The 24,311-nt window shown below is 41.1% G+C and overlaps 1 protein-coding gene across 3 annotated transcripts in view; it reads left to right on the top strand.

Moving 5' to 3' along the window:
* Positions 1–24,311, top strand: part of MAP2K4 (mitogen-activated protein kinase kinase 4) — a 180,180-nt gene that overhangs the window by 71,705 nt on the left and 84,164 nt on the right. For all 3 annotated transcript variants that reach the window (XM_055141645.1, XM_055141646.1, XM_055141647.1), the window contains one exon: positions 15,016–15,190. In XM_055141645.1, the coding sequence (XP_054997620.1) occupies positions 15,016–15,190 (175 nt within the window). The remainder of the gene's footprint in view (positions 1–15,015; positions 15,191–24,311) is intronic.

Here is a 24,311-nt window from a genome sequence, read left to right on the forward strand (position 1 = left end):
CCAGTTTTCCCAGCACCACTTGTTGAAGAGGCTTTCTTGTTCCACTTCACATTTCTTGCTCCTTTATCAAAGATTAAGTGGCCATATATTTGGGGATCTGTGACATGATATTCAACTCTGTTCTATTGGTCTGCAGGTCTGTTTCTAGCCTAATGCCATGCTGTTTTAATTACTACTGCTTTGTAGTAGAGTTTGAAGTTGGGGAAGGTGATGCCACCCATCTTCTTTTTCCCAAGGATTGCTTTAGTTATTTGTTGGGGTTTATTGTTCCATATGAATTTCAGTAGTTTTTGGTCTATTTCTTTGAAAAATGTCATGTGTTTGCTGAGAGGGACCACATTAAATTTTTATAGTGCTTTGGGCAGTATTGCCATTTTGATAATGTTCTGGGCTTTTCTTACTGGGGAGATTTTGATTGCCATTTCAATTCCCTTGGTAGTAATTGATCTGTTCAGGTGCTATGTTTTTGTTCAAACTTCAAAAGTTTTAGGAGTCCAAAAACGTACACATTTATTCTGGTTCCCCAGTTTTGTTGCTTAAAGATGATCCTTTGAATTTCTATGACATCTGCTAAACATCTCCCCTTCATTTCTAATTCTGTTTGCTAGGGTTTTCTTTGTGAGTTTTGCAAATAGTGAATCTTACTTCAAAGATCCAGGTCTTGTTTTCATGATTTTTTTTTTTGTATTTAAAATTTATTTTTAGTTTCCGTTGCATTAATTTCTGCTCTAGGTTTATTTTACTATTATTATTTTTGTGTTTTGGGTCATACCTAATGGGGCTCAGGGCACCACAAAAATCACTGTATCACTGTATCACTGTCCTCCCGTTGTTATCGATTTGCTCGAGCGGGCACCAGTAATGTCTCTATTGTGAGACTTGTTACTATTTTGGCATATTGAATATGCCACGGGTAGCTACCCAGGCTCTGACATTCGGACGGGATGCTCTTGGTAGCTTGCCGAGAGGGACAGAGGAATTGAACCTGGGTTGACTGTGTGCAAAACAAATACCCTACCTATTGTGCCCCTTCATTTCTTTCTTTAAAGCAATTTTTCCTTGTTGAGTGTTAGTTTAGTTGATCTAGTCCCACATATGAGTGAGATCATTCTGTATCTGTTACTTTCTCTCTGACTAACTTTACTCAGCTTGATATCCATCTGTGCTGCTGCAAAGAGCTGCATGGTATTGTGTATATATTTTTTACAACTTTTTTTAAGGTTTAATAATCGCTGTTTATTTTTGTTGTCGCTAAATATGATAGTTGTTTTGGAAAATAGTGCATTGGCTGTAAAATAATAATTGCTGCATAGGATCTCTCCAATTAGGATTACAAAATAATTTTTAAAAATTAAAAAAAGATCTGTGATTTAAAAATTTGTTCAACATGAAGTTGTTTGTTAAATTAGAACAGAAGGGGCTTCTGTAAAACAAGACAAGGCCCACAAGCACAACAAACTTTTACAGAAAGGTGGCACCAAACCCCATGACAACAATCTCTCTTAACATCAGTGGTTTAAATGCACCAATTAAGAGACACAGAGTGGCAAAGTGGATTTAAAAACTGAATCCAGCATTCTGCTGCCTTAAAAGAAAACACATTTGAACAGTCAGAGCAAACACAGATTCAAAGGCTGCAAAACAGTTCTTCAGGTAAACAACTCCTCCAAAAAAAAGCTGAGGTAGCTGTACTGGAATCCAACAACATAGACTTTAGGCTTGAAAAGGTTAGAAGGGATAGTGAAGGCCATTTTTTAATAACCAAGGGATATGTACATAGGAAGAAATTACACACCCAATGAGGGGCCAGCAAGATACTTAAAATAACTAAAAGACTTTAAGGAGGACATTGGTAGCAATGTTGGAGACTTCAACACCAATTGTCACCTCTTTTATTTTTCCTCTTTTTCATTTTCCTTGGTTTATTCAAGAGACCAAAGAATCAACCATCGTTTTGTACAGACACATGGCGGCAAATCTTCAGGGACTCTCAAGCTTATCCCCGCCTGTGCCTTGTCCCCACCCCCCGGAGCCACCCCTCCCCCAAACGAGGACCGGGCCAAAGAACACAAACTCCGGAAGAAATCGAGAGTCTAGCCCTCCCCAAGTCTTTCCGGGCCCCAGAATTTTGGATGCTGTGGGGGTTTCACTGTCAGCCTTGGTGGGAGGTCAGGCAGGAAGATTTAGGGCGTGGCAGTTTGTTGATGGGAGGCTGGGGTTTCCGGAGGGAGTGAGGTGTTTGCTGTGTGTGTTGGGGGTATCTCCAGCCTGGCCCCACCTCACAGGGCACTGGGAAATGGTTCATGAAAAGGGATGCGAGGAGAGGGGCTGGAAGAGGAGTCGTCAGAAAAAAAATTAAATTATGGTAAGACTTTTTTTTTTTCTTCTCTAAAAGGTGAAAAACTACAAAGGACCCAGGTCCTGAGCTCCCCTAGATGTGGGTCCTCCACCCACCCCTGAGAGCCACAGAAGTGGGGATGGGGTTGGGGGAGAGTTTTTTTTTTTTAATTTTTATTTTTTTATTGAATCACCATGTGGAAAGTTACAAAGTTCTCAGGTTTATGTCTCAGTTATACAATACTCAAACACCCATCCCTTCACCGTGCCCATATTCCACCACCAAAGACCCCAGTATACCTCCCACCCCCTGCCCCCCACCCCCATCCCTGCCTGCTTAGTTGATAAATTTCACTTCATTTTCACTTTACCTTGATTACATTCCATATTTCAACACAACATTCAGTATTGTTGGAGTTTTCCCCCAAGAAAGACAGCCCTGCTGCCAATGCAGCATTTGATAATTAGTTTTCCATTGCTGAGACAGGAAAGATATGAAGTCCCGTTGTTTCAAGTACATAGAATTTTTTTTTTTGATTTTTTTTTTTTTTTTCTTTTTGGGTCACACCTGGCGATGCACAGGAGTCACGCCTGGCTCATGCACTCAGGAATCACCCCTGGCGGTGCTCAGGGGACCATATGGGATGCTGGGATTCGAACCCGGGTCGGCCGAGTGCAAGGCAAACGCCCTACCCGCTGTGCTATCGCTCCAGGCCCCGCAAGTACATAGAATTTTTCCCCCCTCCTTCCCGTGCCACCAAGTTCGTGCCTGCTTAATGAATAGTCCTCATATTATGGCTGACACCACGCCGCCCGACGAAAAAAAAGGGTATTTCCAGTCCTGGCCGGAGTGTGGCTATGACTTAGTTCAGTCTAGAGACATGGTTGCAAGTAGTTTCTGGAACCGGAAGTAGTCTAGTTAGGCTCCGGATTCTGGTTGATCAGCAGCATCGTGGCCACACAAAAGTGTGGCCACCGGGGTCGAGTCTCGGGGGAGCATGCGCTGGTATCGGCCCGAGACTTCCCAAGCGTCCCGCTGTTCCAAGTATATAGTTTTGTTTTTTTCTCCCTCCCATTCCGGCGCCTCTAAGTTCGTGCCTGCTTAATAGACTTCTTAATATGGTGGACACCACACCGCGTTTCTCCCAGAAAAGGGAAAAGAACTGAGAAAGAAGGATATTTTCTCACCTTGGCTGGCGTGGGGCTTTGGCTTAGTTCACAGTCTAAAGAAATAGCTGCTACTTTGATTACCTTCAATATTTCAACAAAAAACTCAGTACTATTGTTTGGAGTTTCCCCCCACAGTAAGACCTGCTAAAAAGGAACCTTTTCACGTTGCTGACAATCAAGAGATATTAGGTCTTGGATTTCTATATTAAGTCCAGGGAAAATTCTTTTGGTAATTGCATCACTGTGATCTTTTACTTCCCTTTCGTGGTGCTCACATGATGGAGGAGCCTGGAGAGAAGAACCGTGCCCCACTGGCGGCGCATGGGCCAGTAGCTCCGATCACACAGTTTGGAGGCATTTTGGGGGCGCTGCTCGTGTCCAAAGGAGTTCAGTTGCCTCCGGGGTCGAGCCTGCGTGGCGGCAAAATGGAGCATATCCACATGGCGCTGTGCTTAAATATCGGCACTGAGAGTTTTTTTTTTTTTTAAATAAAGTCACCATTGCAGGGAGCAGAAGGCTTTGGTCTCTCTGCCTTGGTGTGCCAATGGGATGGCAAAGGATGAGGCCGGGAGGTGCAGCTTCTTCCCGATTAGGACTTTGGTGGTGTAGAGGTGAAGGAATTGCAGTAGAGGATGTCTGCGGCAGGCCAGAGACTCCCGCGAAGTGGCAGTGCCAGGTCCAGCTGAGAGACAGAGTGTGCAGATGCTCAGCGCGAGTAGGGGGAGACTGCTGATGGGCTCCGCCCCACCTGTCCTGCCGACTGAAGAGCCGGGACAGGATGGCCATTGACTCCACACAGATGGAGAAGGAGATCAGAGGATTTCCAGTGGGGTGAAGTTGTGCTTGGCCAGGAAGGCCAGGATGGCTGTGGGGACAGTGAGGAACTCCACCCGGAACATGTTGTGATTGCCGTTATGTGTAGCTTGGACCTTGCTGTAAGTCATCCAGACCACCTTCATGCAGGTGTTGCACAGTGAGATGGCATTGGTGAAGAAGCCAGGTCGCAGCAGTGAACACTACAGCCAACAGGACATGGCTCTTGCCTGCAAGCCTGGCACAGGAGGGGGACTGCCAGGTGGTGAGGGGCAGCAGAGTGATGGGTCTCTCCATAAGTCTCTTCCATGAGTAGAGGAGATTTATGGTGGGGGATCTGGCAAGTCTGGGCTGGAGCTGGTCAGGGGCTGCCCCCTGGAGCAGCTGTCTAGGCCAGGCATTTGGGCAGGGGAGCAGAGGTGGGGGCCCTGGGTGGGCCCGGCTCTGGGGTCGGCTAGTCAAGGGAAACTAAGGCAGGAACTGGAGGCTGAGCCCACCTTGTCACTCCTCATAGATCAAGGAGATACTTGCTCTGAAAGAAGAATTGGAAGAGAGAGGGCGTGTGTGTGTGTGTGTGTGTGTGTGTGTGTGTGTGTGTGTGTGTGTGTGTGTTTTCATCCCCTGAGGGAGAATAAACAATCTTCTCCAGTGCGCATGGAACACTACACTATATGCTGGGCCAGAAACACCTTAATAAAATCAAGAAGTTAGAAATTGTATCCTCACAGACCATGATGCACTAAAAGTATAAGTTAACCATACACAGAAACGAAGAATCAGATCAAACACCCGGAAATTAAACAGCTCATTGCTGAACAACCAGTGAATTCGAGAGGAAATCAAAGAAGAAATTAAAAGATTCCTAGAAACAAATGCAAATGAGAACACGAATTACCAGAACTTGGAGACATAGCTAAAGCAGTGTTAAGAGGAAATTTTATATCTCTGCAAGCATTCATCAGTAAGGAAGAAGGGTCCACATAAATAGCTTGACTTTATAACTTAAGATCTTAGAAAATAATTAACAAAAGGAGCCTAAACCAGGCAGGAGGAAAGAAATAATAAAACTTAGAGCAGAAATCAATAAGCTGGAGTCCCAAAAACAATCCAAAAGATCAATGAAACCAAGAGCTGGTTCTTTGAGAACATAAACAAGATTGATAAACCACTAGCAAGAGTCACAAAGAGAGAGAAAGAACTCTAATAAACCAAATCAGAAATGAAAAGGGGGACATCACAACAGAAACCAAAGAAATTCAAAAGATCACCAGAGATTGCTTTGAAAGTCTGTGTGCCACAAAATTAGAGAACTTAGAAGAAATGATAAATTCCTGGATTCCTATAACCTCCCAAGGCTGAACCAAGAAGATTTGGAATACCTGAATAGACCTATCACTCTCAAGGAATTGAAGCAGTAATCAAAAGTCTTTCCCCAAATAAAAGCCCAGGTCCAGATGGATTCACTAGTGAATTCTTCCAGATATTTAAAGAGGACCTATTGCCAGTTCTTTTCAAGCTTTTCCAGGAAATTGAAGAAACAGAAACACTCCCAGATAGTTTCTATGAGGCACATCATCCTGATATCCAAAGCAGACAGAGACACCACAAAAAATGAAAATAACATGCCTGTATCCCAACGACTCATCAAAAAGATACACCATGACCAAGTAGAATTCATCCCGGGGGTACAAGGATGGTTTAACATTTGGAAGTCAATCAACATAATCCATCATACCAATGCAAGAACAGATAAAAATCATAAGACCATATCAATCAAACCAGCACCCGTTTATGATGAAAACTCTCAGCAGAATGGAAACTGAAGGAACGCGATCCTCAATACAGTCAAAGCCATCTACCACAAGCTCACGACAAGCATTCTTCTCAGTGGGGAAAAAATAAGAGCCTTCCCTCTAAGATCAGGGACAAGACAGGATGCCCACTCTCACCACTTCTATTCAGTATAGTACTGGAAATACTTGCCATAGCAGTTAGGAAGAAAAAGTATTATGGGCATCCAGATAGGACAGAAAGAAATCAAGCTTACCATTCGCAGATGATACGATACTATACTTAGAGAACCCTAAAGCCTCTACCAAGAAGCTCCTAGAAACAATAGACTTGTATAGTAAAGTCGCAGGCTATAAAATCAATACTCAAAAGTTCATGTGTTTTCTATATATAGATAATGAGAGAGAAGAAAGTGATATAAAAAAACAATCCTGTTCACAATCATGCCTTAGAAAATCAAGTACCTCGGAATCAGCTTAACTAAGGAGGTAAAGGACCTGTACAAAGAAAACTACAAAATGCTACTTCACGAAATAAAAGAGGACACGAGGGAATGGAAACACATACCCTGCTCATGGATTGGGGTAATTAATATTGTCAAAATGGGAAAGATCATTCACCTAATACTCTTAGGAATTAATATTAAGGATATACAAGGCACTGGTAGAACTTTACATGAAAAAAGCCCATTTAACCCTATCAAAAGATGGGGAGAAAAATGAACCAAAACTTTCTCAAAGAAGAAAATTTAAAAGAGCAAAAGCACATGAAAAAATGCTTTTCATCACTAATAATCAGGGAGATGCAACTCAAAACAATGAGATATCATCTCACACCACAGAGACTAGTACACATCAAAAAGAACAAGAGCAACCAGTGATGGCGTGGATGTGGGGAGAAAGGGTCTCTCTCCATTGTTGGTGGGAATGCCAATTGGTCCAGCCTTTTGGAAAAAATGAATGGACATTCCTCACCATGTCATTTGACCCAGCAATGCACTTCTGGGAATATACCCTCAGGGGCTGAAAAACACACAGTAGAAATACCATCTGCATTCCCTGTTTATTGCAGCACTATTCACCATAGCAGGATCTGGAAACAATCCCAGTGCCTGAGAATGCACCAATGGATAGAGAACTATGGTACATCTACACAAAGAAATACTATGGAGCTGATAGGAAAAGTCAGGAAGTCATGAAATTTGCTTTTGAATGGACGGACACGGAGAGTATCATCCTGTGTGAACAGAGTCAGGCGAGGGACAGATATAGAATGACTGCATTCATTTGTGATACAAAAATATATGTAGTTAAAGACTAATATCCAATTAGTGATATTATTGGAGAGTAAGCGGGACTGTGGGGGGAGAAGAGGGACCTGGGGACACTGGTGCTGAGAAGTGTGCACTGGTGGAGGGAGGGTGTCGGGGCACTCTGACTGAAACCCAATCATGAACAGCTTTGTTGAGGGTCTTGTTCCAGTTCCAAATATATACAGCTTTTTGATCCATTCATCTGTCCTTGTCATTTGGGTTGTTTCCATATCTCAGCTATTATGGTAAGTGTGGTGATGAACATAGGTGCTGCGCATATAACCTTTCAAATTGATGTTTTTGTGTTGGGGCTAGATGCCAAGAAGTGGTATCATTGTAATGTGTCTTTTGGCCATTTGTATTCCTCCTTTGAGAAAGGAGGAATTCATTTCTTCTCATTTTTTTTATTGAGTTGGAACTTTTTTCTTATAAACTTCTACCAGTGCCTGCTATATCTTGGATATTCACCCCTTATCTGATGGGTATTTGGATAAATAGTTTTTCCTATTCAGTGGGCTGTCTCTATATCTTGGTCACTGTTTCTTTTGAGGTGCAGATGCTTCTTAGTTTAATGTAGTCCCATTTGTTGATCTTTGTTTCCACTTGCTTTGTCAGTGGTGTTTCATTCTTAAAGATGCCTTTAGCTTCAATGTCATGGAAGGTTCTGCCTACATTTTTCTCCATGTACCATATGGATTCACATCTGATATTGATTTCTTTAATCCATTTTAATCTGACTTTTGTGTCTGGCATTAAACAGAGGTCTGAGTCCATGTTTTTGCATGTAGCTGTCCAGTTTCTCCAGCACCACTTGTTGAGAAGGCTTTCCTTGCTCCACTTCACATTTCTTGCTTCTTTGTCAAAGATTAAGTGATCATATATTTGAGGGTCTGTGTCAGTATATTCAACTCTATTCCTTTGGTCTGCGAGTCTGTCTCTGTACCAAAACAATGCTATTTTAATTACTTCTGTTTTGTAGTACAGTTTGAAATTGGGCAAGTTAATTCTTTCATCTTTTTTTCCCCAATGATTTCTTTCGCTATTCTTGGAGGTGTGTTGTTCTTTATGAATTTCAGTAATGTTTTGTCTATTTCTTTGGAAAATGTCCTGGGTATCCTTAGAGGGACCGCTTTGTAGTGTATTGCCATTTTGCTGATGTTAATCCTTTTTGATCCTTGAGCAGGGGATCCATTTCTGTTTACTCATGTCCGAAGTAGTGTTTTGTAGTTTTCTTGCACAGATCCGTCTCCTTTTTAGTTGAACTGATTTTGAGGTACTTGATTTTCTGAGGCACAATTGTGAGCGAGATTGTTTTCTAATACCTCTTCTTTTTATTTGCATATAGGAAAACCATGAACTTTTGCATATTGATTTTGCAACCTGCCACTTTACTGTATAATCCTCTTGTTTCTAGGAATTTCTTGGTAGAGACTTTAGGGTTCTCTAAGTATAGTATCATGTCATCTGCAAATAGCAAGAGCTTATCTTCTTCCTTTCCTATCTGGATGCCCTTAATATCTTTTTCTTGCCTAACTGCTATTGCAAGTACTTTTAGTACTACATTGAATAGAAGTGGTGAGAGTGGGCAGCCTTGTCTTTTTCCTGATCTTAGAGGGAAGGTTCCAATGAAAATAAGGCTTGCTGTGGACTTGTGGTAGATGGCTTTGAGTATATTGAGGAAAGTTCCTTCAACTCCCATTTTGTTAAGAGTTTTCCTCATAAATGGGTGTTGGATCTTGTCAAATGCTTTTTTTGCATCTGTTGACATCATCATATGGTTTTATCTTTTACTGTTATGATGAATTATGTTGATAGACTTGCGAATGTTAAACCTTCCTTACATCTCTTTCTTGGTAAATCCCACTTGGTCATGGTGTATGATCTTTTAGATGAGTCATTGGATTCTGCTTGCTAATATTTTGTTGAAGATCTTTGCATCCTTTTTCATCAGGGATATTGGCCTGGAATTTTCTTTTTTTGTGGAGTCTCTGTCTGCTTTGGGTATCAGGTTGATATATGCTTCATAGAAACTGTTTGGGAATGTTTCTGTTCCTTCAATTTCCTGGAAGAGCTTGAAAAGGACTGGCAAATGTTTGGAAGAGTTCAGTGTTGAATCCATTTAGATTTGGGCGTTTGTTTTGGGGATGACTTTTGATTACCATTTCAATTTCCTTGTTAGTGATAGATTTATTCAGATATCTAGTTCTTCTTGGGTCAGACTTGGATCAGAAATTATTGGAGTCTGGGAATTTATTTATTTCTTTCAGTTTCTCTTATTTTTTGGCATAAATATTCTCAGTATCCTATGATGATCCTTTGAATTTCTATGCTTTCTGTTGTGATGTCTCTCTTTCATTTCTGATTCTGTTTATTAGGGTTCTTGCTCTCTCTTTTCTTGTGGGTTTTGCTAGTGGTGGTTTATCGATCTTGTTTATTTTCTTGAAGAACCAGCTCTCAATTTCATTGATCTGTCGTATTTCTTTTTGACTCCCAGCTAATTCATATCTGCTGTAAGTTTTATTATTTCCTTCTTTCTACCTGGCTTGGGCTCCTTTTGTTGGTCGTTTTCCAAGGGCTGTGAGGTTAAGTTACCGGTGTGCTCTCACTCTTCCTTCCTGAGGAATGCTTGATAAGCTGCACATTTATTTTCTTCTTAACCCTGCAATGTCTCCTAAGTTCTGGTAACTTGTGTCTTTGTTCTTGTTTTTCATTCCAGAATTTTTTGATTTGCTCTTGATTTCCTTCCAGTCCACTGGTTTTTCAGTAGTGATCTGTTTAATTTTCAGTGTTTAATTTGATTCTCCATTTCTTTGTGTGATTCACTTCTATTTTCAGTGCATCATGGTCTGAAAAGATTTTTTTGTACAATTTCTGTCCTCTTGATTTTATGGAGTTATGTTTTGTGGTCCAGCATGTGGTCTTTCTTGGAGAATGTACCATGTACTCTTGAAAATGTATATTCATCTTTTTAGGAATGAAATGTCCCGTTACATGTATATACATATATATGCATACACACACACACACACACACACACACACACACACACACTCAACTCCTTTCTTCCATTTCTTCCTTCAAATAAAGTTTGTCCTTGCTGACCTTAAATCTGGTTGATCTATGGAGAGGTGATAAAGCTGTGTTGAAATCTTCCACTAGTATTGTGTTTTGATCAGTGTCTTTCTTCAAGTCTGTTAGCAGTTGTTTCAAGTATCTTCCTGTTCTGTCATTTAGGAGTGAGAGTTCTTCCAAATGTACAGATCCTTTGAGCATTAAGAAATGAGCTTCTCTGTCTCTTGTGACTTTCTTCAGTCTGTCATCTCTGGGGTCTCATAGTATTATGGCCACTCCAGCTTTCTTTGAATTAGTTGTTTGCCTGTAGAATTCTTTTCCAGCCTTTGACTTTGAGTCTGTTTGCCCTTACTGTTCAGATGTGTTTCTTGCAGGCAGCAGAATGTTGAGTTCAATTTTCGGATCCATCCTGCCACTCTGTGTCTTTTTATTGGTGAGTTAGCCCACTGACATTGAGAGAGATTATTGTTATGGAGTGTTGTCCCATGTTTCTGCAGGAGTTCAGTGTGTTTGAGGGGCTTGTTGTGTCTTAAAATAGCCCACTGAGTTTTCCCTGCAGCCTTGGTTTTGAGTGGGAATTGTTTGTCTGTGAACCTGTGCATTGTTCTTTCAAGCATGAATGAGAGTCTCGCTGGGCAGAGTATTCTTGGTGAGGTGTTCATTTCACTGAGTTTTTTCACTGTATCCCCCCACTGTTTTTGGGCAAGAGTTTCATCAGATAAGTCTGCTGTGAATTTCAAGGATGCTTCTTTATAATCACTTTCCTTCTTTGATATTCCTGCTTTCAGAATTCTATCTCTCTCTATGCATAGTTTTGGTCATTCTTACCAGGATGTGTCTTGGGGTATCTTTGTTTGGATTTCTTCTAGCTGGTACCCTTCAAGTCTCCTGAATCTGTGTGCATGTGCATTTCAGCTTGGGGACATCTCAGTAATGATGGCTTTGACAGTTGCTTTTTCATCAGAGTTTTCTTCCTGTCCCTTTGGGACTCCAATGGTCTTTTTCTTATTCCTTGGCTTCATCTTGATTTTCTCTTGACATCTGTTGGTTATTTTGATGCTCTTTTATATCTTCTGCTGTTGTCCAGACATTCTCTCACCTCATCTTGGAGCTCACTGATTCTGTTCTCAGCAGTTTTTACTCTGCTGTGGGGCCTGCTACTGAGTTTTTCATTCACCTACCAGGTGTTTCAGGTCTGTCATATCTGCTTCTATTTTCTTCTTTATTTTCCTCATTTCTGCCCTTATATATCCTTTCATATTTTATTGGCGGTCCAGGCACTTTGCAGCCGCGAGACACATTATCATACAGGAAAATAAATATATATGCCTCTCTGAGAGCCCGGCAAGCTACTGAGAGTATCCCACCCGCAAGGCAGAGCCTGGCAAGCTGCCCGTGGCATATTCGATATGCCAAAAACAGTAACAGTAACAGGTCTCGTTCTCTTGACCCTGAAAGAAGCTTCCAGTCGTTAGGAAAGACAGTAAGGAGAGGCTGCTGAAATCTCAGGGCTGGGATGAATGGAGACGTTACTGGCACCCACTCTAATAAATTGATGGATGACAGTGATACAGTGATTTTATTTGCAGTGTGTTCCATTGCTTCTTTGAGCTCCTTATCCTTATCCAAGAAGTTACTGTAGCACTGCACTGCACTGCACTGTCATCCCATTGTTCATCGATTTGCTTGAATGAGCACCAGTAACATCTCCATTGTGAGACTTCTTGTTACTGTTTTTGGCATATCGAATATGCCACGGGTATAGCTTATTACTACTGTGTAGTTCATCTGTGCTAGTGACTTCACTCACTAAGCCTGGTGAGTTTCCGTGTTGTTTTAGCATCCTGACCTTTGTGGTTTGGGTTGTTTCCTGGTTTCCTGTGTGGTGCTGTTTGTTTAGGCCCCTGCAGTTGGGCTGTCTGTGTGTGTTACTGTGAGTTATGGAGAGGTGAAGAGATGTGAGGCCTGGTTCACTGGTACCTCTAATGTAAGACATAGATGAAGTGACTTTTTTTGCGTGGGGACTAGTCCATCCATGCAGTTTTGGGGTTCAAGATTTTAAAGGGGTGCCATGAGGCATTGTTCCAGGGGTGAAACTCTGAGTGCCAACACTTTCTTTATGTTTGGGGGTGTGGATTTCAGGCTGGGGGAGGAGGAAGAGCTTGCTGTGACCAATTTGAAGGTTTTTATTAGCCCAAGAAGGTAATCCATATCTCTAGCTGTTCACTTAAAAAAAAAAAAAGAAAAGAGAAGGAAAGAAAGATTCCTGAGAGGCAGTTCAATAGGTTGAATGCATACACGAGGCCCAAGTTTAGGATGAGTTCAGGATTCTAAAATTTCACCTTTTAGGTGATAATATAATTGTTATTCTGTGACTTTTGCATGGGAGTGAAATTCTTTACTTGTTAAGGGTGTTAGGAGCAAGTGTTGTAACAGCAAAATCCTGAGAATAACTCCTGCTCAGTCTGTGGGTTAGAAACTGTATTCCAGGCCCTTTCACACTCAGAGTCTTACAAAATGATGTGGACACCCGCAGCAGGAAGCTGGAGGTCATGGGGAACACTTTAGTTTACCACGACCTTTAAATGACTTAATGTTTTAAACATATTTCTAATTCACAGAGAATTTTATGTTTTTCAGTTGCCATTTCAGTGGTGAGCCGGTGCTCTGTCTGTCCAGAGATCAGACCAAGTCACACAGACGGGATTTATCTCCCAGTGTCTGTAACAGCAGTGATCATGACGCTGTTAGATAGGACTTTTGTTTTAATTGAATCACTGTGAACAGCACTTGCAAAGCTCTCGTGTCTGAGTTTCAGTCACACAGTGGTCAAACACCCATCCCTCCACCAGTGCACATTTCCCACCACCAGTGTCCCCAGTGCCCCTCCCCCACCTCTGCATCCCACTCCTCTCCCAAGCACTTTCCCTCTTTCTCTCTGCTCATGGGCATTATGGGTGCAATACAGATGCTGAGAGGCCATCATTCTTGGTCTTTCAGCATACATCTCCCATCCCGAGGGATCTCTTCAACAATCATGGACTTAGTGATCTCCTCTTTAGCCTAGCTGCCTTCTCTCCCAGCTCATGAGGCAGGCTTCCAACCGTGAAGCAATCTTCCTGGCGTTTGTCTCTACTGTCCTTGTCTCTACTGTCCTCATATTACAATATTTTACACTCCACAATTGAGTACAGTCATTCTATGTCTGTCCCTCTCTTTCTGACTCATTTCACTTAGCATCATGTTCTCCATGTCCATCTACTGACAAGCAGATTTTATGACTTCATCTTTCCTAACAGCTGCATAGTATTCCATTGTGTAAATGAACGAAATTTCTTTATTCTGTTCTCGGGCACTCGGTTTGTTTTGTGTGCCAGTCTCTGTGGTGTGAGATGATATCTCATTGTTGTTTTAATTTGTATTTCACTGATGATTAGCGATGTAGAGCATTTTTACATATGTCTTTTGTCCATTTGTCTTTTTTGAGGAAGCGTCTCTTCATTTCTTCTCCCCATTTTTTGATGGGGTTGGGGATTTTTTTCTTATAAAATTCTACTAGTGTCTTGTATATCCTGAATATTAAACCCCTTATCAGATGGGTATTGGGTGAATATTCTGCTGAGCCAGGAGTAACCCCTGAGCATCTCCAGGTGATTTTGGTTTTGACAAAAGCCAAAAACAAATGTACTTGCTGTCTTTTTATTTATTTCCCCACCTTCGCTTGGCATTAACACCAACAGGAGAGTATACTAAGGCATTTTGTGTACATTGCTAGAGTCGCCTGAGGATCTACAAAGATACTGTTTTCTCCTAGATATTCTGATATTTTTACTCCTAGCTATTCTGACTTAGTTGCTGTAGAATGTTACAAAGGCTTTGGTGTTTAAAAAGTCTCCACAGGAGATTCTAATGTATAACAAGTAAACTGAGTTGGCGAGAGAGCTGAACTGTTTGAGCACCCAGCAGGTAAGAGGATAGAGCTTTGGGAACTGAGTTGTACATTTGATAATGTAGTATCCCAGAGTTTGGAAAGGATCTGATATTTGAAGTGAAAATATAATTCTGATCTGCCAGATTAGTTTCTTTCAGTAGATGGCAATTTGGTTTTATAAATCTTGTTGAAACTTGATTAATAATTTTTGTTTGTTTTTCCATTTTGTTTTGTTGTTATTTTGGTCCTGCTCAGTTGTGCTCAGGGCTTCCTCCTGGCTCTCTGAGAATCGCTCCTGGCATTGCTTGGAGGACCTTGTGCGGCTGAATTGGGGTCTCCATGTACAAGACAGGTGCCTTATCCCCTGGATTATTTCTCCAGTCCCAGAAACTGTATTGGCTATTTAAGCTTAGGCCTTTCTTAATGAAGTCAACACATAAAGCTAAGATGTTGCAAACAGAAATACTTCAGAAATGTAGTTTAGCCTCAGTAACATGCGAGAAAACATGTTTCCTCATGAATAATTGAAAGAAAAAGTGTTAAGTCCTATTTAAAAATGTGGAAAAATTGCTTCCTAATATTTTCGCAGAGAGAGGCTGAGAACGCACAGCATTGAGTCGTCGGGAAAGCTGAAGATCTCCCCGGAGCAGCACTGGGACTTTACCGCGGAGGATCTCAAAGACCTGGGCGAGATTGGACGAGGAGCTTACGGCTCTGTCAACAAAATGGTCCACAAGCCAAGTGGGCAAATAATGGCAGTTAAAGTAGGTCGTACCCATAATTACTCTTACTAGTTGTACTATATTGTTTTTTAAGGGTGTTTAAAAATTGTTCTTCTGCAGTCTTTGCATAGTAGTTTTTTCTCTGGAGAGAACCGAGTGTATGAAATGTGTGTGTTCACTGCACTTTTTGTGTGATGCCCTGGGCTGCCAAGGTGCATTCCTCTGGAGACTGCTCCCGGGGGTGTGGGCCCGGGTGGGGAGGGGCGGGATCGAGGCAGTGGGATGGGCCGTCTGACCGAGCTTCCTGGAAACACTGGCCTCTCCGGACTCCTGCTTCCCACCAGCTTGGTTTCTGCTGGACTTATTTCGGCTCCACTGAGTACTGCCCTGTTCCCTGGTTTTAAAGTTGTATTTGGATGATGTCTTGTGATAATGCTGTCCTATTCTGTCATTATTGTGTGTGCTTAATAATTACTGTGTTCATTAAAATAAAACCAAGAACAGGCAGAATTAGAAGTTGCCCCATAGACTGTATCTGATAGGCTTATCTTGATGCTTATAATGAACTGATTTCCTCTGACTTCGAATGAGCCCATTTAATTGATACTTCTTCCTTTTCTCTTCAGCTATCTAACGAATATTCATTAAGCATACTTAAAATATTTAGGAAAATCAATAATCAGAGTGTGTGAACGTTTTAAAAAGAAAATGAGGGAAAGAAAAGCTAACTAAGTATCAACAAACATAAAATTCATGAGAATAAATAGTATCTTAGCTTGCAAGATTTGATACTGGGTTTGCAGATAATTTATGTGACTTATCTACCTGTAAATTCCATATTTTGTGTGTTTGTCAAAATGGTTCCATGACAGGAGTGTGTGTGTGTGTGTGTGTGTGTGTGCGCGCATGCGAGCATTTGTATTCCATGGGTGGTGGAAATTAGTGACATACTAATATAAAGGCTCTTTGTGTAGAAGTATATCGTGAGCGGACTAGTTTTATGATTCACTTTATTGACTCAGTCTTCTTTTGGCTATATTTCTTTTATAATTTGATTAAACCATAGAATTCAACTCTTCAGTTTCTGTGATCTATAAAGCTGTGGGTACTCGTGTTTTAGGCACACACTACCATCACACAAGCTTCACCACCACCCCGCATCCAGCACCCTCCTCCAGTGTCCCCAGGGTCCCCAACATTCCCTGTCTTCCTCCTGACATTGTTTTGTTTTGTTGGGGCAGGGCCAAGGGGTTTGGGGCAAATTTGGTTCTGTGCTCAGGGAACGAGGTGAGAGGCCAGAGGTGACTACTAAATGCTACACTCTCTGACCCCCAGTCACATTTTTAAGTATAATTTCTAGATTTTTTAAAAAAGGAAAATGCCTACATGTACAAATTTTGCTTATAATCATGCACAATTAAAACCTTTAATTTAGATTATATATTGGATTGCAGTGGTTTTCTTGGAATGTGCAGCAATTTCTATTTTTGTTATGTCTCACTTAGTGTAAAGAAAATGATTTTATTAAACTATTCTGATGACAGTACGTTATTCTTTTTTTTTTTTTTTCTTTTTGGGTCACACCCAGCAATGCACAGGGGTCACTCCTGGCTCATGCACTCAGGAATCACCCCTGGCGGTGCTCAGGGGACCATATGGGATGCTGGGATTTGAACCCGGGTCGGCCGTGTGCAAGGCAAACGCCTACCCGCTGTGCTATCACTCCAGCCCCGACAGTACGTTATTCTGCCGATCCTTCATGTGTACATCATCCTCAGAGCAAAAAAGCCTTATGCCTTCGAGCTTCCCTTTGAACAGGGTGTGTCCAGAGTAATTTCTTGAAAATGTGTTTGCCCTGCTCCTTTTTCTAGACTATGAAGAAAAGTCCAGGGAAGAGATAGACGGAATGATTTCAGAGCTGTGGAAGAGCTGTAGAAAAAGAGGAATGGAATTGCTGTCACAAGGATGGAGCACAGTGAAATTGTCATTTTAAGTGTTGTTTAAAGTTGTCATCTCGTTTGAGAACTGATACTGTGCAGGTTGGGTAGGATAGAAAGGTAAAGTTATGTTAACATTGTCACTGTTGATCATTATGATGACCTTTCAGTCTTCTGCTTGAGAAATTACTTGGAAAAATGAGTGGACTATTTTAGGTGTGGAGGCTAGGACCAGACTGAATTAGAGATGTTTTTTTTTATTTTTGCGTTGGCACATTGTTTCTTCTGTTGGCAATATCTCTGACTTACCTCTTCCTTCCACGCCTCTTCTGTCTTACTGATTTAAAGTGTTCCTTATCTAGGGCTGGAGAGATTGTACAGTAGGTAGGACACATTCCTTGCAGATTCTAGTTTGACCCTGGGCACCTCATATGGTCTCCTAACCACCATCAGTAACTCCTGAGTGTGGAACCAGGAGTAAATTCTGAGCATCATCCTTTGTGGCCCAAACACCAAAAACAAAAATCCCCAAACAAAGCAAGTGTTCCTCATTGACCTGATCTTAATTTTTGCATTTTTGTCTCTTCTCAGTATTTAGATTTAAAAAAAATTTAATCACCATGAAATTATCAAGTTATTTATGATTGGTTTCAGGCATACAGTGTTTCAAGAATGATTTTTTCACCAGTGTCCACTTCCCTCTACCAGTTCTGGTTGACTCCCCCCACCAGTATGTTCTATGGAAGCACTTTGTTTCTCTTTTAACAAGTCTTTGCACTGTGGTTCATAGAACTGTTGCTGACTGGATTTTGCACCTGTTCTAGCCTCTTCCTCCTGCTGGTGGCGCTCTTCCCTCCAGCGTAGATGTTGCACCGACCCCACCGAGCCCTGCACTCTGTCCCCCAGCCCTGCTCAACTGGCGTGTTTCCTACTGAATATCAGTTCAGATTCTTTCTTTCCATTCCCTTTTGGGTATTTGTTATTCCTCTGTAATGTTTGTGTTACACATGAGAGAGATCATTCTGGATTGGTCTCTTGTCCTCTGTCTAATGTCCCTCAGCATGATACTCTCCAGATCCTTCTGTGTGGCACCAAATTTCATGACTTCCTTTCCTTATGACTGAGTAATGTTCCGTTGTGTGTATGTACCATAGTTTCTTTATCCAGTTATCTACTCCTGGATACTTGGGTTGTTTCCAGATTTTGACTATTGTGAATAGTGCTGTAAAGAACATAGAATTGCATTGTCTTTACTACAGATTATTTTTGGGCTCTTGGTATATTCCAAGAAGTGGATTGATGGATCAAAATGGAAGCTCAGTTCCTAGATTATTCTTTAGAATTGTCTATTGTTATCCAGAAAGAGTGGACCAGCAGTAAATAGGACTTTTTTCCTGTCTGCATCCACACCAGCATTGATTGTTCTTGTTCTTTTTGATTTGTGTCAGTTTCTGTAGTGTGAGATTATGTTTCATTGTTGTTTTTATTTACATATCCTGTGCTTAGTGATACAAAGCATTTTTTCATGTGCCTTTTGGCCGTTTGAATTTTTCGAGGAAGTTTTGTTCATCTTCTTTCCATTTTTTGATGGAGTTGATGGTTTTTTCATTTTAAAATTCTTCCCATGCCTACATATCTTTAATACTAACCCCTTATCAGATGAGTGGTGGGTAAATAATTTGTATCTGGTAATCATTTTACTTTGAGGTACAGAAGCTTCTTAATTTAATGTAGTCCCATTTGTTCATCTTTGCTTCCATTTGCATGGTCAGTAGTGTTTCTTTCTTAAAGAATACCTTTTGCTTCAGTATCTTGGAGATATCTAAGTTTTCCTTTATCTACCTTATAGAGTCATGTCTGATATCAAGGACTTTAACCCTTTTGATTTGATTTTTGTGCCTGGCACTAGAAAGAGGACTGGTTTCTTTTTATTTATTTTTTGCATGACCTGATTAGTTTTCCGAGTACCCCTTGTTAAAGAGACTTCCCTTGCTCCATTTAATATTTTTTGCTACTTTATTGATTATTGTATACCTGAGGGTCTGTTTTAGGATATAGAAATCTATTCCATTTATCTGAGCGTCTGTTTTTGTTCCAATATCATGCTTTGAAAGTTCAGCCATTTTGTATTACTGTTTGTAGTTGAGAAAAGCGATGCCTTCTGTCTTATTTCCAAGGATTGCTTTAGCTATTTGGGGAGGTCTGTTTTTTCATATGAATTTCAGGAGTGCTTTGTTTCTTTGAAAAATATGGGTATCCTTATAGGTACAACAGTGAATCTGTATGATGCTTTCGGGAGTATAGTCATTTAGGTGATATCAATTCTGCCAATCCATAAGCAGAAGATGTATTTCTGTTTCCATGTGTCCTCTTTTATTTATTTATTTCATCGGGATGTCAGAGGGCAGTCATCTTGGTCTTGTAGTTGGTGAAGGACAGGCGAGCATTGCGAATACTTTTCCCGGCTTCTGCTGCACTGGCCAACACTGCTGCTCTTCTCTCTTTGAGGTCTTCCTTTATCGATATCTGTACAGCTTTGTGAGCTTGGACGTTAGCTTGTGGTTGCCTGAGGCTCGCACCAAACCACGTTGACAAATGAGCTCAAGAGTTTCCGAAGATAGGCGTCTGTTTGATTGTGGCTTTCTCACTCTCGGCATTCTTCGTACAGACATGGAGGTGCTGAACCAGTCGATCGTATTCCTCGTCGATGCAAGGACGGCATCTTCCCACATTGCTGCAATAGTGCCAAAGAGCTCCCAGTTGGTGGTCATTCTGGGAGTTGCCTTCTTAGACTTAAGTATTGCAGACTTTTCTCCCCGCTCTGTGAAGTAGAATTTTGCACGAAGGAGACCGTGGTCCGATCCTGTTTGGAATTTTGGGACAACAGTGACATCAGTCAGCAAAACCTTCGATTGAATTTGATGTGGTTAATTTCATTGTGGAACTGTCCAACGGGAGACTCCATGTCCAGCATTTAGATTCAGCCTTCTGAAACTGTGAGTTACCATGGATGTTCTTGGTCGACATGATGAATTCAGACAGTCTCTCACCCTGATCATTCCATTCTAGGCCATGGGTCCCAATGTGGAGTTCTTCGGGCGACCTTCTCGGACCTATCTTGGCATTAAAATCACCAACAATGATCTTGTAGAAGGTGTGGCCTTCTTTATAGAACTCCGACGTCCTGATGGATCTATCACATCCTACAGAAAGGCAATGGAGAGGATTATTCATGACTTCTACTCGGATCTCTTTGACAGCCATGTCCACCTGCCCACATACCAAATTCCGCAGGATGGTTATGTCATTCCCAACGTTCTCCCTTCTGAAATCCGACAGGCCATTTTGTTGATAAAGATGCGTACAGCACCTGGTCCAGACAAAGTCAGACCCGAACACCTGAAAAATCTGCCGCCAGTACTCGTCAATACACTGGCCCGACTCTTCACACGCTACCTGTTTGAATGCAAGGTTCCGTCTCAGTGGAAAACCAGTAGGACCATTCTGTTGTACAAGAAGGGAGACATCCACAACGTCGGCAACTATCACCCAATCTGCCTGCTGTCTGTCGTCTACAAGTTGTTCACTCGTGTCATCCTGAATAGAATAGGCAGAACACTAGACGAAGGACAACCATGCGAACAAGCCGGGTTCCGAAGGGGATTCAGCACGATAGACCATATCCACACAGTGACCAAACTCATTGAAGTTTCTCGAGAGTTCAAGATGCCGCTCTGTCTATCGTTCATCGACTTAAAGAAGGCCTTTGATTCTGTTGAGACTGAGGCGGTCATCGAAGCCCTGGCCAAACAGGGCGTTCAAACTCAGCATATCAAAATCCTTCGTGAGCTGTATTGTGGATTCACCACCAGGATCTCACCATTCTACAAGGAAGTGATCATTGATGTACAGAGAGGGGTGTGGCAGGGTGATACCATTTCACCGAAACACTTCAGTGCCGCCCTCGAGAACATCATGCGATGACTGGAATGGGAAGGAATGGGAGTGAAGATATACGGTCGGCAATTACACCACCTCCACTTCGCTGGTGACATCATTCTCATAACACCAAACATTAGCCAAGCGGCACAAATGCTGGCCGACTTCGACCACGAGTGTGGAAAGGTTCGATTGCAGCTGAATCTCAACAAGACGATGTTCATGAAAAACGAACTGGTTTCTGAAGCTCCGTTCGCTCTCAATGGAACGAACATCTCTGAATGCAGCAGCTATGTGTACCTGGGGTTGAGAAATCAACATGAGGAACGACTTGGTGCCAGAACTGTGCAGGAGGAAGAGAGAAGCGTGGAATGCATTTAAGAATGTCGAAGAAGTGGTTAAAAGAATGAAGAACCTCTGACTCTGGGCACATCTTTTCGATTTCACCGTTCTTTCTGCACTAACATATGCCTCAGAGACCTGGGCCCTACATAAACAGGATGAGAATGCTATTAGGGTATCCCAAAGAGGAATTGAAAAAACTATGCTGGGAATATCATGTCTCGCTCAAGTGAGAGAAGGAATCCGGAGTTCTGACCTCCATTGATGGTCAAAAATCAGGGATGCTGTCTTGTTTGCTAAGGCATCAAAAATCAGATGGGCCAGTCATGTAATGTGATTCATAGACTACCGCTGGACTAGAGCTGTTACCGACTAGATTCCATGGGACGTGAGAAGACCTTGTGGCCGCCCACCAACTAGGTTTCTTCATCAAATCCCTGAATGAACAATTTGAGGCTCTTCCCGTTCCTGGAGCAAGCAGATATCATTGGGCTGCATTAGCACGTGACAGGGACAAATGGAGACATTATTGGCGCCCGCTCGAGCAAATCGAAGATAAAAGGATTACAAGTGATAAAAGTGATTTATTTATTTGTTTATTTATTTATTTGTTTATTTTTTCATAGGTCTTTTACTGAGGTACTTGGTTTTCTGAGGCACAAAAGAAAGTGCAGACTAGTGGGTGGGAAGCAACTGGGGTGGTGGATATTGCTGGTGGAAAGAAGTCTACAGCAGTGAAGCAATGGTGTTGAAACATTGTATACTTGAAACCTAATCATGCAAAATATTGTAATTTCATGGTGACTAAATTAAAAAAATTGTTAATGGGATTATTTAAAAAAATACTTACTTGATTTTCATTATTTGCATATAGGAGAGCCATGGACTTTTTGCATATAAATTTTGTAGCCTGCCACTTTAGAATGCAATTCTGTTGGTTCTAAGAGCTTTTTTGTAGAGTCTTTATGATTTTCTAAATATAATATGACGTCATTTGCAAATAGTTAGAGCTTGACTTCTTCCTTTCTTATCTGGAAGCCCTTGATATCTTTTTCTTGTCAAACTGCTATGGCAAGTACTTCCAGTATTTCAGTACTGTATTGAATAGAAGTGGTGAGAGTGGGCAGCCTTGCTGGTGCCTGATCTTAGAGGGAATGCTTTTAGCTTTTCTCTGTTCAGTATAATGTTTGCTTTGGACTTGTGATTAAAGGCTTTGACTATGTTGAAGTTACTTCAATTCCTGTTTTGTTGAGTTTTTGTCACAGATGGGTGTTGAGTCTTGTCAAATGCTTTCTCTGCATCTGTTGATCATATATTTTTTTCTTTTATTGATATGGTATATTACATTGATTTGTGTATGTTAAACCATCCTTGCATTCTTGGGATGAATCCCACTTCGTTATGGTGTATGATCTTTTTGATAAGTTTCTGTATTCTGTTAGCTAATATTTTGTTTCAGATCTTTGCACTATGCTCTCCAGGGTATTGGCTGTATTTCTCTATTTTGTGGTGCCTCTCTCTGCTTTTGGTATCAGGGGGATGTTTGCTTCAGGAAAACTCTTTGGGAGAGTTTCTGTTGCTTAAATTTCTTAAAAGAACTAAGAAGGATTGGCAGTAGGTCTTTAAAGGTTTGAAAGAATTTGGTAGTAAATTCATCCCACCCTGGACTATTTTTCTTTAGGGAAGACTTTTGATTACCAGTTAGATTTCTTCAAAAGTGATAGATCTTTCAGTGTTAATATCTTTTTGGTGCAGCCTTGGGAGGTTATTGGAGTCTAAGAATTGGACCATTTCTTCCAGGTACTCTTGTTTCATGGCATTAAGATTATCAAAGTAATCTCTTATGCTCCTTTGAATTTCTATGGTATATATTATAATGTCCACCCTTTTATTTCTGTTTTTATTTATTAGGGTTCTCTCTGTTTGTGAGTCTTGCTTATTGGTCTTATTTATTTTTTCAAAGAAACAGCTCTTGGTTTTATGATCTTTTGTATTTTTATGAATTTTAGTTTTTTATTTTTTCTCTAAGTTTTATTTTTTTCCTCCTGCCTGCCTTGAGCTCCTTTTGTTGGTCATTTGCCAGTTTTTTAAGCTGTGTAGTCAAGTTATTTTTATGGGCCCTTTCTTCCTCCCTGATGAATGCTTGCATAGCTATTATTACTACTTTTTTGTTGTTGTTGTTAACAGTGATTTTGCTGTGTCCTACAATTTCTGGCAGGTGGTTTCCTCATTCTTATTTGTTTTGTGGAATCTTATTTCTTTGATTTCCTCTCCGAACCACTGCTTGCTCAGTAATGAATTGTTTAATTTCCACGTGCTGGAGTAATTTCTCCATTTCTTTTTTTTTTTTTTTATTAACTTCATTTTCAGTGTCTGATGGTCTGAGATGATAGTTGGTATATATTTTTTTTAATTTTTAAATTTTTATTTTATTGAATCACTGTGACAAAAGTTACAAAGCTTTCAGGTTTAAGTCTCAGTCATATAATGATCAAACCCCCATCCCTTCACCAGTGCACATGTTTCACCACCAAGAACCCCAATATACCCCCATCCACACCCACCCCCCACCTGAGTGACTAATGATCTTCACTTTATTCTCTCTATACTTTGAATACTTTCAATATTTCAACAGAGAACTCCCCATTATTATTTGTAATTTCCCCCAATAATCAAACCTGCTGAAAAGGCATCATTTGATAATTTGTTTTCCATTGCTGAGAATGAAGATTATATGAGCTCACGGCTGCGCGGTTTTGGATTTCTGATATTTTAGCTCAGTTCACAGTCTAGATGAATTTCTATAAGAAGCCGCTGGGTGCCAAAATGGGTTAGTAGACCTCCGGGATCATAGTCTTTAAGGAGCAGAGGGGCCGTTTTCATGCGTGGCTGCTCCGGATATCATCCAGTTTGTATAATTTCTATCCTCTTGACTTTTTTGGAGG

The sequence above is a fragment of the Sorex araneus genome, chromosome 6, assembly GCF_027595985.1.
Source record: "Sorex araneus isolate mSorAra2 chromosome 6, mSorAra2.pri, whole genome shotgun sequence".
NCBI lineage: Eukaryota > Metazoa > Chordata > Mammalia > Eulipotyphla > Soricidae > Sorex > Sorex araneus.